Source organism: Salminus brasiliensis, chromosome 13 (assembly GCF_030463535.1).
Source record: "Salminus brasiliensis chromosome 13, fSalBra1.hap2, whole genome shotgun sequence".
Taxonomy (NCBI): Eukaryota; Metazoa; Chordata; class Actinopteri; order Characiformes; family Bryconidae; genus Salminus; species Salminus brasiliensis.
The window spans coordinates 16,548,556-16,564,812 of record NC_132890.1 but is presented as its reverse complement, the minus strand read 5'-3'; the positions used below and the strand labels follow the sequence as shown (position 1 = coordinate 16,564,812).

At 40.3% G+C, this 16,257-nt stretch overlaps 1 protein-coding gene across 5 annotated transcripts in view; it reads right to left on the bottom strand.

The window, feature by feature from the left end:
- ripor1 (RHO family interacting cell polarization regulator 1) overlaps positions 1-16,257 on the bottom strand; it is a 92,826-nt gene that overhangs the window by 13,493 nt on the left and 63,076 nt on the right. For all 5 annotated transcript variants that reach the window (XM_072694650.1, XM_072694652.1, XM_072694654.1 and 2 more), the window contains 8 exons: positions 12,387-12,510; positions 9,571-9,723; positions 8,964-9,042; positions 7,725-7,748; positions 7,485-7,538; positions 1,952-2,101; positions 1,131-1,194; positions 853-896 (listed from right to left, as the gene is read on the bottom strand). In XM_072694650.1, coding sequence (XP_072550751.1) covers positions 853-896; positions 1,131-1,194; positions 1,952-2,101; positions 7,485-7,538; positions 7,725-7,748; positions 8,964-9,042; positions 9,571-9,723; positions 12,387-12,510 — 692 coding nt within the window. The remainder of the gene's footprint in view (positions 1-852; positions 897-1,130; positions 1,195-1,951; positions 2,102-7,484; positions 7,539-7,724; positions 7,749-8,963; positions 9,043-9,570; positions 9,724-12,386; positions 12,511-16,257) is intronic.

Sequence of the window (16,257 nt, the reverse complement as noted above, 5' to 3'; positions counted from 1 at the left end):
AACATGTTAACATAGATCAAGTGCCTTCAGGTCAAGACCTTTTAATGGCCTTTTAATCTTAGCATTGTGTTTCTGTGTGTGTACTGTACACACAGACACACACCAGTACAAACACATTTACACTTCAACATTAAGCTGTACAGTAACTAAACAGTACATACAAAAGCACACTCATTCACACCCACATAAACTGTCACAGCCCACATTTGCAGTATTCTAAAACAGATTAGATGTAGATATGGATTAAATTTAGGTCCACAGGTGAAAAATAGAATAAGAAATACTTGATTCCCACACTGGAAGCAGTAGCTGAAAGCAGATGAACACGTTTCATCTGTTTCATCTGAATTGGTCACTGTTTCGCCAGTCAATTCTGAGATATCAAGACATCATTGTATTGCCACTTATAGCTCACAGAAGCATGCAGAATTCCAGCTTGACTGCATATAGGATTTCTGAGATACATCTATGCATCACTTATACATATTTGCATACATGAGGGAAAATGAATAGTCCTCTTACAGTAGTCTGCCATAAACAAGGCTGTGTAAGTGCGAATCAGATGAAACTTTAAAGAGTTATAGTTGATTAAGTAAAATTAGCTCAAATCAACAGCAGTTCATTGGCATGTGGCCAATGATTATTGAGCATCATTGTCCTAATGCTTTGGTACAAGTTTCATGATCTAGGACTTGCGGCGTGCTCTGATTTTTAGGGCGTAATCAAGAAAAACAATAATAAGAAAAACCCTAACAAAAACAATAGGGTTCAAATAACCTGGTGCTTGGACTCCTAAAAAATATTACAATACAGAAAAAGAGAGGAAAAAAATTAAAAAACAAAGAGACAAACCTCATACTGATCTCCAGCACACAGCCGAGCAAATCCAGCCAGACCTGCAACAGCAGCAAATGCACAAACTCAAACATCCCACAGTAATTATTACAAACATGGTCAAATTCACTGTGCATCACTTATATACTTAATATAACTATCATCATTAGTAAATAATGTGGCTCTATGTCGACAAAGTCTACAGAGAACAGTTTATGAAAATCAAAAGCCCTGCATTTCCTTCAAACTCATCATGAATTAAAAAATGGAATGAAAACACTCATTCTCTGTTGTACCTTTCATTTTCACATGGAACTCCCCAAGTTGGTTTTCCAGCTCACTCTCTAGCATGCACATGTTCTACAGATCCAATCGGAGAAGACGGTGAGATGGGCAGAGAGAAACAAACACACACAGGTTAAAAACACTGGACACACCCAGACAGAAGACACATTTCCTATAACCTTGTTCCCCATAACTAAATCTCCAGCACTGTTTTTATTACTCAATAAAAAAGTCAGATGTAAGCACTGTTAACCGTTCAGTCCCCAGTCCACACACTCTACATATAAAAAGTAAGCTGCAAGGGCCCATTGTTTTTGTGATGTAATGTCCCATAATTTATACTGAAGTTATAATAGAGATAATTTACACATTTATCAGTCTTAAAAGCCTGTTTAATTACATGGTATAAGAGAAGGTGGAAAACAGCTGTGTAAAAATACACAATGACCGTTTTGGTCCCATAAACCCACACAAATGTCTTAAAAGGGCTTTAAAGGAAAGCAAATAAAGTATAAGAAAAATTGCAATGTGGGACCTCTAACTCTCCATGTTATCCATTAGAACTATCATGAACCACAAACCCTAGAACACACACAGAGTATTAAAATACAGCACTGCAACATTTACTGTGAGCTGTGTGAAGGTGCTTGGACCTATACTAAGCTCCACTAAAACAGCCTCCTAACATCGAACATAGCATCACAATCAAATCAAGGTGTCCTCTATAATACTATAATATAATGCTGTAAACATTGAACAGTACATTTTAATCAAGTATCTGACTAGCTTTACTACGCACACACTCTATCTAGTCAATTCTGTCACCTCTTACCTCAGTGTACTCTTTAAAGCCTTTGTTGGCCTCGGACAGACTCTCTCGAGCTTCACGGCTGCCTGGAGATGCTGTGTAAGCTTTCACCATCTTATTGGCCCCGTCCCGCAGTCTGCGCTGCATACAATACGCTTCATACAGTTCATCAATCTGCACACAGGACAATAAGAGGAGGGTCAATATTGTATGTACTGTATGTCTCAGAAACCCTCCAGGACAACTCATCGACTGAAGAACACTTTGTAGGAGGTAGGCATATCACAGTCACTTCTTCAAAAAGGTCAATACAGAGGATTTACCTTGAGATGCAAACTATTAGCGTTTCTGGGAAACATCTTTTAAAAGCCTGTCCAGTTCTAAAACACCAGAACTGAAGACCGAATTGAGGCTAACGCTAATGCTAATACACACTCTGCAGAAATCCAATCATAGCGCATTCACCTCACTGTATAGCATACCACACAGTTCTTTCACATTAAGTCAACAGCCAACAACATAAGTCCAGAGTGTGTAACACCACACACACACACACACACACACACACACACACACACACATACACACACATACACACACACACACACACACACACACACACACAAAGAAACAGGGAGCTGAACGGTCAGGGAGGAGAGTCAGACTGGATAAAATAGTCATTAAAAAAGTCTCTACTAAACTAAATCAATCAGTGCAGAATGTCTTATTAAAAAACTGCTACTGAAAATAGTGATTTTACTTCAGTATTAATCAGCAGCTCATCTTATCTAAACTGTGTGGCTGTATTATTTATACATCAGCTGATACTCCGCATTAAAAGACTCTGATCGAGTTGGGGGCAAAATAATCTGGACATCCCTTCTTTTGAACCTGTGAAAATGCAGAAACCGTGTAAAATTTAAGCATTTAATGCAATATTTTTCTTAAATCATTTGAATTAAACTGAAAGTGTACCCTTCACAGTCCCATTTCTCAGATCCACTGTGGTGGCATACAGAAACAAACTTGCAACAACTAAAAAACAAAGGTCACTGTCCAAATACTTACAGATAGATATCTGTAGATATCTGTATCCTTAGGGTATCAGTACTGTCAAAGTATGAATGATATAGTATTTCTACAATTTACATTTGACCTTTTTGAGATCACTACAGAGATCGTGTGCACACAGATCAATGAAATAATTACACTGCCGCTAGAATCCAGATGGTGATTGACCTGACTAAAGTACAAGCACACGTGTGTTCGTTAATACACACAAGTTTAACTCCTACTTCCTTCTGCTACATTTTACTGCTCTATGAATTTCCTCTGCTGCCTCGCTAACCCAGACACAAGTAATTAAAGGTTTATTGATCTGTCGGCAGCACCTACTAAACCACAAACAGCAACACAAACAGGAAACTTCTCATATGGCACACACACACACACACACACACACACACACACACACACACACACACACACACACACACACACACACACACACACACACACTAATAACCACAGGCAAAAACATCCATTACAGGTATAATAATATGTATGTGTGTACAAAAACAGCACAGCACAAAAACAAACAGCAGCAAACCACGCTGGCCTGCAGTTCACCTAGTAAAGCTTTACAGGTCAGTGAAGAAGTGTGTTAAAGAGAGGTGTGTCCTGTTTTTTCTGAATTGGTGAGTGTCCCACTCTGACTGCCTCATTCAATAAAAGCTCTTCGGCTCCCGTCGTTTCAAAGGACCACTGCTGCTTTTACAGAAAAGCTTTGTGCTGCTCACAGAGAAAGTTAGAGTGGGGATCTTCACTTAACATTGTTATGAATGAATAAGTAAAGAGAGGTGTGTGTGTGTGTATGTGTGCTTGCGTGCCCAAGTATGTGTGCGTGTGTGTTTGTGACAGAAAGAGAGAGAGGGGTAATAAAAGCTTTGGTCACAAGGTGCTCTCCACAGGAGGCTGCTTTTATGAGAAAGGGCATCCAACCCTTTAGTCTCTTCTTCCTTTATAACATTAACTTCAGACACACGTCTATATGACAACACTCAAGGTATACTCTATGTGCATTATCCGGACATATTATCAGGTGCACATATTATTATTACACACATATGTAACTTCCTACTCCTACTGCAAAAAATACTCACTAGTGGGAGCACCAACACAGAACCCAATCATGTAACCCAGTGCTCCAAGTCTTTTTTTCTTTTTCTTTTTTTTTTAATGGTCACAAATAACATAATGAGGCCACAAATTAGGATTCTAGTGGCCACAAAATAATAATATATAGAGGCCACAAGATCATCTGGGGAAAAAAAAAAGTAGAGCTTGTGGGGATGTAAGTACTAAAAAAAATGTTAGCATAGCATGGTTGATGTGACACATAACCTGCAATTGTAGAACAATGCCAACATTGTCCTCCTACTCCTTCTCCATTACTGCTGTAGTTTAATGTAAACCCAGAAGTCTCACACAAATGATTTGAAAGAAGCAGGGGGCTCTTCTTGCACCTGTGCTCCATTTGTACTCACCATAGTCAGATGCCTGTCAGCTTAAGCTGAGCTTAACACGGGCTGTGTCTGAAATGCAAGAAATGCTGCCTACTGAGATAGGATTGTGAGGCAGGAAGACACCAGTCATATCTGAAGGAAAGTTTAGTTACCTAGCCTTCCCTCTTATTGAGAGAAAATGCTAATGGCTAATGACGCCACAGCTAAACGCTCATATCTAGCATTGAGCTGTAAATGCCTTGGCAACATCAGAACGTATTGTTGCCTTTGTGATTCGATTGCAGAGACCATCATCACTACACTGCCTTCTGTGACAGCGTGGACAAGTCTACCTCCAGTATCAGACTCGGCTTACACCTTAATGTGTCTGGGTGTAACTCACACTTGTAAATTTTAATTCAGCAATACGTGCATAAATGTTTGCACACGGGCTACAGCTACTCTACACGACCACATGTACTAGAGACTTGTGGGTTCTGCTGGGATTGTATTGCGACCCAGATATGTGACCAAGACACATGTAAATGCTGCCTGACAAATGAATGCAATCTGAAGAGTCATATAGAGCCTGAATAGCCTGAAACACATTATTTCAATATTGCTTATTATGAACGGCTCAGATTACTCCATGATTGGCAGTTCATTACGAAATGATTTCACAGATGTACTTCCAAGCAGACGATATTGCAGAAATTGCCTTCCATGCCAAGAATGGGAGGCCAATAAAAAGTTATTTGAAATTCTAATAAAACCTTGTTGCATGACTGGTATTATCAGAGGGTGTGATTAAAGACTTGGACCCATGGAGAGATTAGCTAGTGTGTTCGTGTTTGTGTGTTCACAGTGCACAAACAGAAGAATTAGAAACTTAGGAGTCCCTGAACACACACACACACACACACACACACACACACACACACACACACACACACACACACACACACACACACACACACACACACACACCTATTTCCCCACAGAGAAACAAGTAAACAGACTGGTAAAAAAGTTAACACCTACAAAGAAAGAAAGCCAGATTAATTCCAGCAACAGTACCCCACTTTCTCTCTTTTCACTCTCCAGCTCACACACACACCTCATCTGGAGGTGTTTCACAGAAGCATTAGAAATGTGCTCCAGTGCCCTGGCAGCGAGTAAACAGCCCCAACTTTAGGAGATACAACTGGACCTTTCTAATACATAGCTTACACACATGCCACACCATTCATACCTGTTATATACAGCACCTTTACACACATGCAGTCTCACACAGACACACACAACCTTCTATAAAACATTAACAACAGTTACTCACTTCATTAAAGAAGAGAGGGTGAAACCTCACATTACATGAACACAGAGAATCCTAGATGGCCTGGAATTTCTTGCAAGCTGTGATTGCAAGGGTGCTTTTTGACACAAAAACTTCAGGTATTCAAATGAAAAGATCAGTTATAATGTTTGTTCAATATGCCAGAAATAAACAAACTGTGCAAAATGTTACTTTTGGCTGTAGAGGTTGTGTTTACTTCTTTTCACTTTAAAAATCAACAAAATATATGATTTGGCTGTGGAGGCCCGAATGTTTGCATACCACTGTCAGCTGTAGACAGCAAAAAGAATCCAAAGTGCTGTTTGAGGTAAACAATGAAACTGCGATGCAAAGCACCTGGATGCATGAGACCCGCAGAGATGGCACTCTGTACTACTGCTTTACCATGACTTGCACCAAAAATGTGTTAAACAAATTGCCACAGCAATTGCACACATAACAAAACATACTGAAAACTAAATCATGATCACTATTGAAGGGTTTCCATTTCCACAGAGATCTGGTTCCACTTCTGTGAGCCAAGAACAGAAAGCTGAGGCTGCAGTGAGCACAGGCACACCAAAACTGGACAGCTAAGGACCAGAAAAAATGAAGCCTGCCCTGATGAATCTTGACTTTTGAGGCACACAGAGGGTAGGATCAGAATTTGGCATCAACAGCATGAATCTATGAACCCAACCTGCCTTGTGTCAACAGTCTAGGCTGGTGGAGGTGGTGTTATGACGTGGGGAATGTTTTCTTGGCACACTTTGGGCCTGTTTATATTAGTCAATCATTGAGTGAACGTGACGGTCTATTTGAGTATTACTGTTGACCATGTCCATCCCTTCACCATTTACTCATCTTCTAACGGCTACTTCCAGCATGACAACGCACTATGTCACAAACCAAAAGTCTCAAATCGCTTTCATGAACATGAGTTTCGTGTTCATTTTGTGGATTCCATGATGATGAACTAAGGCTTGAGAGCTAAAGAAAGCTCCACCCAGAGTTAGTATAGTGTTCTTACTGTGCTTGATAAGTGTATAGAGACTAGTTGTCCGCCCGTTGCTCCAAATGCTCTTAAAACACTAATCAGCCATGAAACAAAGCTATAGCAGGAGAGGAAGAGGAGGAGGAGGGGGGTAAATGCCCCTTCCTGTCCTGCAGCTGGCTGGGGCGGCTCTGGGCTGTTAGATCTGAGGCTTGCTAGTCAGCATGAGGGCGAATTGGGCCTGGGGCTGCCCACAGTCTCTGACCCGTGTCCACTGCACGTTTTAGAGTAAAAGAACTGATAAAGGCATATGACAAAGTATGTCTGGCAGCAAATGCACGCACGCACACAAACATGCACACAAGCACGTACATATAAGTGTGCACATTATCTGTTTTTGCATCCACTGAGCCATGTACGACAACTTACGTCACACACATCTTGACAAGCTTGGACCTGTGCTTCATACTGTGCCACAGACACATTCACCTACATTTACTCACTTAAGTACAGGTAAACACACATGCAGACACACACACACACTTGCTGCACATCTTGCTTCCGAGAAACAAAGTTTTAAATGCTGGATCTGCTGCAGTTCAACGAGAATATTTCTATTTATCTGTCTGAACTTGCCCACTTTTTCATGTTGCAGCTCAGCAAGCCAAACGTATATGAAATCAATTTTCATTTTTCGGTTACGCTAAAGTAAAATGCTGTGCTTACTTTACTGAGGTGGAACTCCAGTCGTCTCATGAATCTCTCAATCACCTTCACTTGCTGAAAGAAACAAGAGTATTAACCTTACAAAACGTGTACAAATCTGCTAGAGGACAATAATAGTGAAAAGAATGAAAGCAGGAAAAGAACTGAAGACAGTTATGGCTTTATGCATTATGGTGGCTTCATTAAGCAGAGCTTCCAAATACAGACCAGTAGCAGTAAAACAGAGACCCCCCTGCTCACCTTGTCCAGTTCATATAGAAAACCCTGTGGCCAAACAACAGAGAGAAAGGAGAGGATTAAACTCAACAGCAAAGAACCATCAGGGAATAAAAAAAAACCAAGCCACCTAGCATGGCGACAGATCGGTTTAAAGTCCCAGGGAAGAAATGACATACATAAATATTATATGAACATTTATAACATAAGCTAATTTGTTAACATTTTTTTAATGTCATTGTACTTTTCCAGCTGTGTGAACTGTGAAGGTGCTCAGGGTGTCCAACAACATACAAAAAAATCTGCACAACCATTTAATAAAGCCCAAATCAAAAGGTGATTGTATATTAAAACCTCTCAGTCTCATATGGACATGGGCTGAGTGTAAAAGTCAATCTCAGAACGACAAACTCCACTATTAACTTATAATGTGGAACAAAATATCAGAGAAATCTCTTCACTCAAACATTACATCACAAAGTGTTGGAACAAAAGTTACTAATACAACTGTAACATATGTAACACAAAATACTTTCATACTGAAAACTGTTTTCATTTTGTTACATTTTATTGCTGCTGAGTTTTGTTTGCTTATAAGTAGAAAATGTCCATTAAACAGTGAATAATTTAATATTTGATTCATCTTCATTGGTCTTTACTGTTAGTTAGCAAATGCATAAAACAACCTTAAGTAAAACGTAAAAGTTGATAACTACACAGAAGTTGTTTGATAATTGAGCGATTCATAACCAAAATAATAATTTTTTTGTTTTAATATATTTATAGATTTTGCAACTATCAAAATATGTGTTTATTACTTGCTTAGTTAGCTTTGGTTTGCTAGGTTGTGTTTGTTTCTTATGTTGCTCAGACCCAGAATGAGTTACAGTTCAAGTAGGAAAAAGCAGCCTGCTTTTGATAAAAGGTGTGAGGGGAACAAGTGGCATCTGTCTTTGACTGGGGAAAATCAATAGCAAAGAACCTCAATACAAGGTATTGGAAAAGTATTCATAGGGCCTGTAAATGCATGTTTGTGACCATATAACTTTTACCTAATTAGAAAGCTATCATGGATTTAGGTTCCCTGGGGTTTTAAAGACTGCATCCCCAAACATCCCCACAACTCCAACCTGAGGTCACATGTATAAAAGGTCCCATTTTTCAGACGCTGTTCATAATTTTCCATATGTTGGGACGCTGCATAGATGTGGGCCCAGGTATAAAAAGTTTAGGGTGGATTGCAAGCTGGTCCCTTATTCTCACCAGCCGAGAGTTCCTCTTGGATTCCTTCATTTGACGGTTCAGGCTGTCCAGCTCCATCTGATGGACTTGTAGGTAAGACCTGGAACCCCAAACACCAGATATTAAACAGTGTGCACCTCAGCTGTGCAAAAGCAAGTCCAAAAGAGTTGATTTGCTGCTCCAACACAACTAAACATGGTAATTACCTCATGGGTTGACTTGGCCCCTCCAACATTAGCACTGTTTACTAACTATCAAGAATTGCACAGTAAATACCTGTCACTCAAATGCAATACAAATTCTTAATCAGCACTAAATCTGCTGAGCTACAATGTTCCTCTATCAATATTTATTGCTACCATAAAGCTCAGGACTTCAATTGAGAAGAGGATTATGAAAACGGGGCCAGTTCATATTTTTTATAGTATACTGCACGTGTCATGATAATATACTGCCACTGCTGTCTGGTATAACGACTTTTCATTGTACAGTAGGCATTTTTCATGCATGAGAGCATTAATGGTAAATCAAGTCAGTGTGTGAACATGTACTGTAAAGGAAGGAGTGTGTGTGTGTGTGTGTGTGTGTGTGTGTGTGTGTGTGTGTGTGTGTGTGTGTATACACTTACTGGAGTCCTCTCTTTAGGGCCTCATAGACTTCATCCAACCTCTCAGGCTGGGGCACCTTTGGAGGTGGTGACTTGGTGGAAAGTGTGAACATCCTGCTTCCTCTGGAGGGAGTCTTTCTTGCACACGCTGGAGTGCTAAACACAGAGAGACTCCTGAAACACACACACACACACCTGTTAAAAGACCTCTCTTTTTTCTAACAATTATTCTCTCATTCTCTCATTTAGGCTCAGACACAGACACAAACACAAAATATTGAGAGAGAGAGAGAGAGAGAGAGAGAGAGCAGGAGAGAGAGAGAGAGAGAGAGAGAGAGAGAGAGAGAGAGAGAGAGAGAGAGAGAGAGAGAGCAGGAGAGAGAGAGAGCAAGACAGAGTGAGACGATGTGCTTTGCATGAACATCTGAGATTAAATCTCAATCAATACCACTCCACACAACAGGAGATCAATATGAAATGTGACCACCGCTGGTTACTGATGACATGTACTTCAATAACAATAAGACAGAGGTGATTAATGTTCAGTCATGAAAGGAATGTCTGGAATATCTTAATGACAGGAAAATCTGGTTGAGAGGAGCACTCAAAATGTAAATAGAAACTGTGAGGGCATGTATGTGGGTCCCCATTTACACTCCTTACACTCATAATTGCATAACTTGCCTACTTGTTTAACATTAGTTATTGGGGGGTCACAAGTTCCCAAGCCATGTTGCTTTACCATCAGCTGCTGGAGTCCAAGAGAACACAACTGGCCATGCTCTCTCTGAGTAAGTAGATGGTGCGTTCTCCCCACCATCACTAATAGCACAGGCGTCTGTTAGCTGCTGTGGCGGAGCTGGGGACCCAGATCTTTCTTCCGAGCATGTAGGCTGCCTGGCAATGCTGCATCAGTGGCAGTTCGAAAAAAGGCGGTGGCTTGTTTTGCATGTAGCAATTCTTACCCTCTTAGTGTCTGAAGCATTGCTAATCATACCTTTAGTACCTGAGCAGTCTCAAGGGTTTATCAAACAGTTATTTTCTCTACACTGTCTTCTTAACAATGAATTATATCACACTTTATCACAGATACAGGGCATTGTGTCTTTACATATCAAACTAAATATAGTCACTGTTTCAGCTGTGAATAAACTCTAAAGGTGTCAAAGTACCTATACTGAGTATATTGTAAAGCTGTTGTTTGTATATGTAGTAAGCATGTGACTTGGGTAGAAACATACTTAGATGTTGTTTAACATTACTTTTACGGAGAGCTTTTGAAGAAGAAAATTGGCTCACAGAATGCACACATTATGGCATAGTTCTAACACAACCCTGTCTTACTGAAAAGTGTTGGTGTTCTCTCATTGTGTTTTCTCAGAGAGAAATGTGCTGTTAGGAAGCTGTAGAGATTGTAGCCAGGTTAGCTTTTAGCCTGTCCCCACTCACTTCCCCAGGTTTGGATTTCTTAAGTTTGACCACTAAAACAAAAGAAAAAAACACCCTGTTTGTTTTCAGGAGAGTGAACACTGGAGAGAAGAGATGGTAAAAGCTAGTGACAGCTAGCTTTTAGCCTAGTGTAGATTCCAGTTTGCAGGTCGCCAGATGACAAAAGCTTTCACTAGTGGTCTGGGCTACATTAGATTTGGGGTCTCAGGGGATCATCTTTTGGGATTGGTTTGGTTGTGCCAAATTTTCATTCGAAGTAGGACACAACACTTCTGTGTTCTAAAGAGACAATTATTGAACCTTTCCCCATTAAACACAAAACCAATTACTGGTTTTTAATATTATCCTTGTGTAATTATTTATTCACTATTACTCAAATAGTGTTAGTATGCAGCGTAACTCCAACACTGGCCTTCAATAGGGAAACCAGGCATTTGAATAACGGGCCCTGGCAAGCAGTAGTTGAATAATTAGGATTTGTCTTTCTATTTATCATCATCCTCTCCCACTTTAACATTGGACATGAAAGAGGAGACGCAAGTACTGTGAAAACGCAAGCCGACAGCTTCTCAAAGGTCTCTTTTTCTCAGGCAGGCAGAGGGATTCCAGCAATGGGGAGGAAATGTATGCTCTACAGGATGTCCTGTCAGGTGTGACCTCTCAACAGAAATGCAGTGGACAGTTAAAAGTTATGCAAGTGGACATGTGCGTTACAGGGGTATAGTAAAAGTTACTAGGTGCGTTATGATTTAAAACATTCCCACTTCAATGCAGTGATGACTTAATTCAGCACATTTTCATTACAACACCATTTTCATTTCATGACATCATTCAGCATTAGAAGGAGAAACAATTTGAAGTTGAATTTCAGTTTTTTTTTTCAGCACAGAATCCTTTTAGATTATATTTTCTAGTAGCATATCATCACTGTCCTGCAAAATTCTCCAATTTTGACATTTTGACATTTTTCACTTTTTGACTTTTTAAATCTGACAGTTGTTTTTTTCACTGGATGAATAGAAATGCTCAAACATACTTGAAATAAAAGATTTCACATTCTCATTCTGCTGACTGCCTGTCAGGGACTTCAGCTGAAAAGGAGCCAAATTGGCTAAAACTACCACATTTACAAAATATGTTGATTAACTTGTACTGCCCATTGAATAAACTAAACTAAAAGGGTGATGACAGTGCAGATGAGCAGACATGCTATTACAGCCTCCAGCTAACATGTAAACCTCAAGCTAAAACACTGCCATGATACAATTGAACACCCCTACACTTGTTAATGTAATCGCGGTCATGATAAATTACCACGCGTCCTCACACTTGAGATGGAGAGTGTTGGGTTTGTGTGTGTCCAAGCATATATTTAAGTGAGCACTAACCTGTAGTGCTTATCGTAGGAGTTGACTCCGGCAAAGGACTGGCTCCTAGTGATGGACCTGGCGAGGACTCGGCGTGTAGGCCGGACGGACAGGGACATGGTGGACACTGCTCTGGAGGGACTCCCTGTAGACACACAGGACAGGACATGCAGACGTTTAGAAAGAACACAGGACACTGGGCAAATGGTCAACTTGAAAGTTCCATCAGACTGTGATTTACTGTCATATACATTCTGATTATTTACATGCCAACAAGAGATTTCCTAGGGATTCAACAGAAGAACCTGTTCTGCTTCCCTAAAGAACCTGTCAGAGGAAGTGCGAGTGCGAAAACCTTCACATAATGCTGTGGTTCCAGAAAGAATCCCAAAATTCTTATAGTTTTTATATTATTGGAAGGGTACATTTTTGGCACCATTTAAGACTCTTTTGTGGAGATTAGTAACTGATGCAGTCAGCCCTGTGGATTGCATGTTCTCTAGAATAGGGTCTTTTTAATGATCAATTCACTTGTATTCCTAAAGTGGTAAAATGTACACCATGCTACATTTTTAGGAGTGTGACATGATTTATCATGATGGCAAATACATGTCATATTAATGAAATCCTCCAACTCATGACTAATATTTCATATCAGAAAAAAACTGAAATATTCTGATCTATGCTTTTGCTTCAGTGGATCATGGGCCCCTCAACTGTGATTTAACTGAAAAAAAGGCATCAAATAGATCTACATCAAAAAAAGATTTGCATCTATAGCATTTCTCTTTTTAACCTTTCATCTATATATTCATCCTCCCACCACATGGAGAAGAATCCACCCTGGAATGGTTTGTCGCTTTGAAAAGCTCCCTAATTGCCACCAACACCATTCTTCTGACTTGGTTTGTGACGTAGACCAAAGACACAAGTTTACATAAACTACTTGGAAAGTTATGCGAGTCAGATGTTTCCAAAGCACATTCTCAACACTGACAGATTAAACTGGAGATCCTCTCCCTTAAACCTCAGGTGTAAACGTCTGTAAAGTGCTTGACAACACTCCAACACAGACTAAGCTCATAGGTTTTTGCTGTGTTGCTAAGTGAGCACTCTCGGTTGCTTTCCCCCCTCCATCACACTATTCCTCTGAGAGAGCACGGTGGGTTTACAGCTTCCACCCTGGAAACAATAGCCCACAAGGAGCTCAGGAAGGCCGTGCAGATCCATTCAGATGACTAAGGAACATCCTGGACACCACCCTTGACCATTTTCTTCGTTAAGGAAAAAAACACACAACCACAGAGCATGTCCAGTCTTTTCCAGTTGAGATAAACTGTCACAAGTTTCCTGGTCGACTTAACTTTGTATCTAATCAGTGACTTGTCTCTGGAGAGGTCTCGGAGTCTCTGCAGTCTCTTCCAAGCCACACACACACACACCTCCAGAAACAATGCGTTTTCACATGAGAGGCGATACTTGATCAGAGACGACTTAAGCCGGGACAGGAACCAAACCTAGACAGAGTAACCCTGCCCACAACACGACAGAGACAATGAGACAAAGCCCAGGAGATCATGAACTGACAATGATTATCAGGTGGGGCCTGCAGCTGGTCTTCTCAGAACTTACTTACTTTACACTGTCAGCTATCTCATCTCCATAAATCAGTGGTCACTGACCTTCATCCTGGAGAGCTTCCATTTTGCACATTTCAACCCCAACCCCAATCCAACACCAATTAAGGACTTCCAGAGCAGTAATTAGTTCAGATCAGGATCAGGCAGAACTGAGTTGGATACAAAGTCTTTATCTGCGAGCAGCAGAGCTAAAGACCACTGCTGTAAATACACACCTTAAAACATCCATTAAAGGCATCCAGATCCTTATTTATTTGGCACAGATAAATCAATGTGGTTTAGAACATGGCAACGGTTAACTGAGCAGTCAAATACCTATGAACAACGTTTTGCCTTCTCTGATTTGGACACATTGTATTTGGACAGCAATGGAATGATAAATGTAGCATATATCTTATTAACCCTTCCACAAGTACGGTCCCACCCATGGGATCTGAACGCTCAGCTCTGAAAGTAAAGCAACAGTCAGTCAGTCTGAATTTATAAAATATGATTTATCAATCAATATTAACCGGTACAGCTAGTCAGAACTTCCCTTGGGAAAGCATTAATAAGCCTCTTTTGCCACAGTCATGGTTTCAAAGCCATTTCATAACTGGATCAATCAACAGCTAATGCAGGATCACTGCAAATGGAGTTGCACATGCAGTAAGATTTACAGAAACACATATTCAGACTATATATTTAGACCAATAGAGCACATTTATGCCAATGCAGTTCCATGCCAGAACACAGATAACCTATCTAGATTAATCTTGTACAAGCCCAGACAAGCCCAGTCCAGAGATGCATATATAGGCCTAGATACCTGATAAGAGCAATTTAAAATTAGAGACCTGAGGCTCGAACTACAGCACTCAGTCCATTGAGTCAGAGAGCCAGCGTTGATCAAATACTCACTCTACCAATCTTTTCTTTCCTCCCTTTTCTCTGTGGCACAAAGCCTCAACTGTGACTCTGCCACTTTCAGTGCCATGGCCTTGGATGACATCACTTCACACTACTGCTGGAGCAGCCAACAGGAACTTGGAGGATGGAGATTCTGTTCAAGGCATGCTAATGGATGAGAGCACTTCTTATTGTTTGTTTTAAGAGGATAAGAAGGAGGCTTTCGCCAGAAACTGCTTAAGATGCACATCATAGCTCTTATGCTAATGTAAAGTAGCTGAAACACTGGACATTTTCAGTGAAGTATTGAGTCAGCATTTTTGGTTTTAGCCACTAATGCAATTTTGAGTTGTCTTTTATATTTGTCACTTTGGTTTAGCCGGTCAAGTGTGCGGGTCAAAAGAGATGGGCCGTTCCTCGGAAACGCAGATGCATCGCTGGCCTGAGGAAGGAAGCCAGGGTTTATTTTAAACCCGTGGGAGTGGCAGCGGGAAACTATGCAAGCCAAGCTTCTAACACTTCATAAAGAGCTCGAACATGGCCGCTCCACAACTCCAGACCATAATGAGTCCCTGAAGAGCACCTATGGCCGAAAGGCTGTGAGCAGAACAGCTTCAACTTACTCAGACAGAAAGCAATGGAAGGCAGGGGGAACTCTATGCTCTGTTAGTCAGGTGACCTGGAGGTATCAGCAAGTTAAAGTTATCAATTTCAAATGGTATTTTTAAGAACTTTTAATGCACTCTGAGCCACTGCAATACCAGTCAGTAGAGACATCCTGGTCCGATTGAGTCTGTATATTTTAGACTAATGTTCACATTACCAGTCAGAATTCAATGAAATCTGATTTTTTTCAGGGCTGTGTAAATGTCAAATCCTCTGTTTTCAAATCAGTCACTTTGATATTTGGTCCTAGGTTATCCACATCCAGCACAGACAGTCGTCATGTATAAATTTATCAACTTGTGCGTTTCACTTATATTTGTAAATGTAAACAGTCAAGATAGCCAAATCAGATCGAAATTCATTAATGAGGCTTGCAATGTTAATGTAGCCTTAATGGTTCAAGTATCTGCTATTTGAAGCCTGATCCAGTTCTCATCCATTTTTTTTAAGCTGTGTTTTAACCGTATACCCTGTAGCATCCTCTAGGTGGCCTTAACGGACATCATTCCTAGCCTGCCACAGCTGGAAGCATTCTCAGAAAGTACCAAAACAGTTTACAATCGACAATATAAAACTATTTTAATATCTTTTTTTTTATCTTTTCAATAGCTCTAATTACATTATATTCTCTTATCCATGTGGGGAAACACATTCCCACCACTTGCTTTTACTCTTGAATTATAGGTTCTCAGAAACAA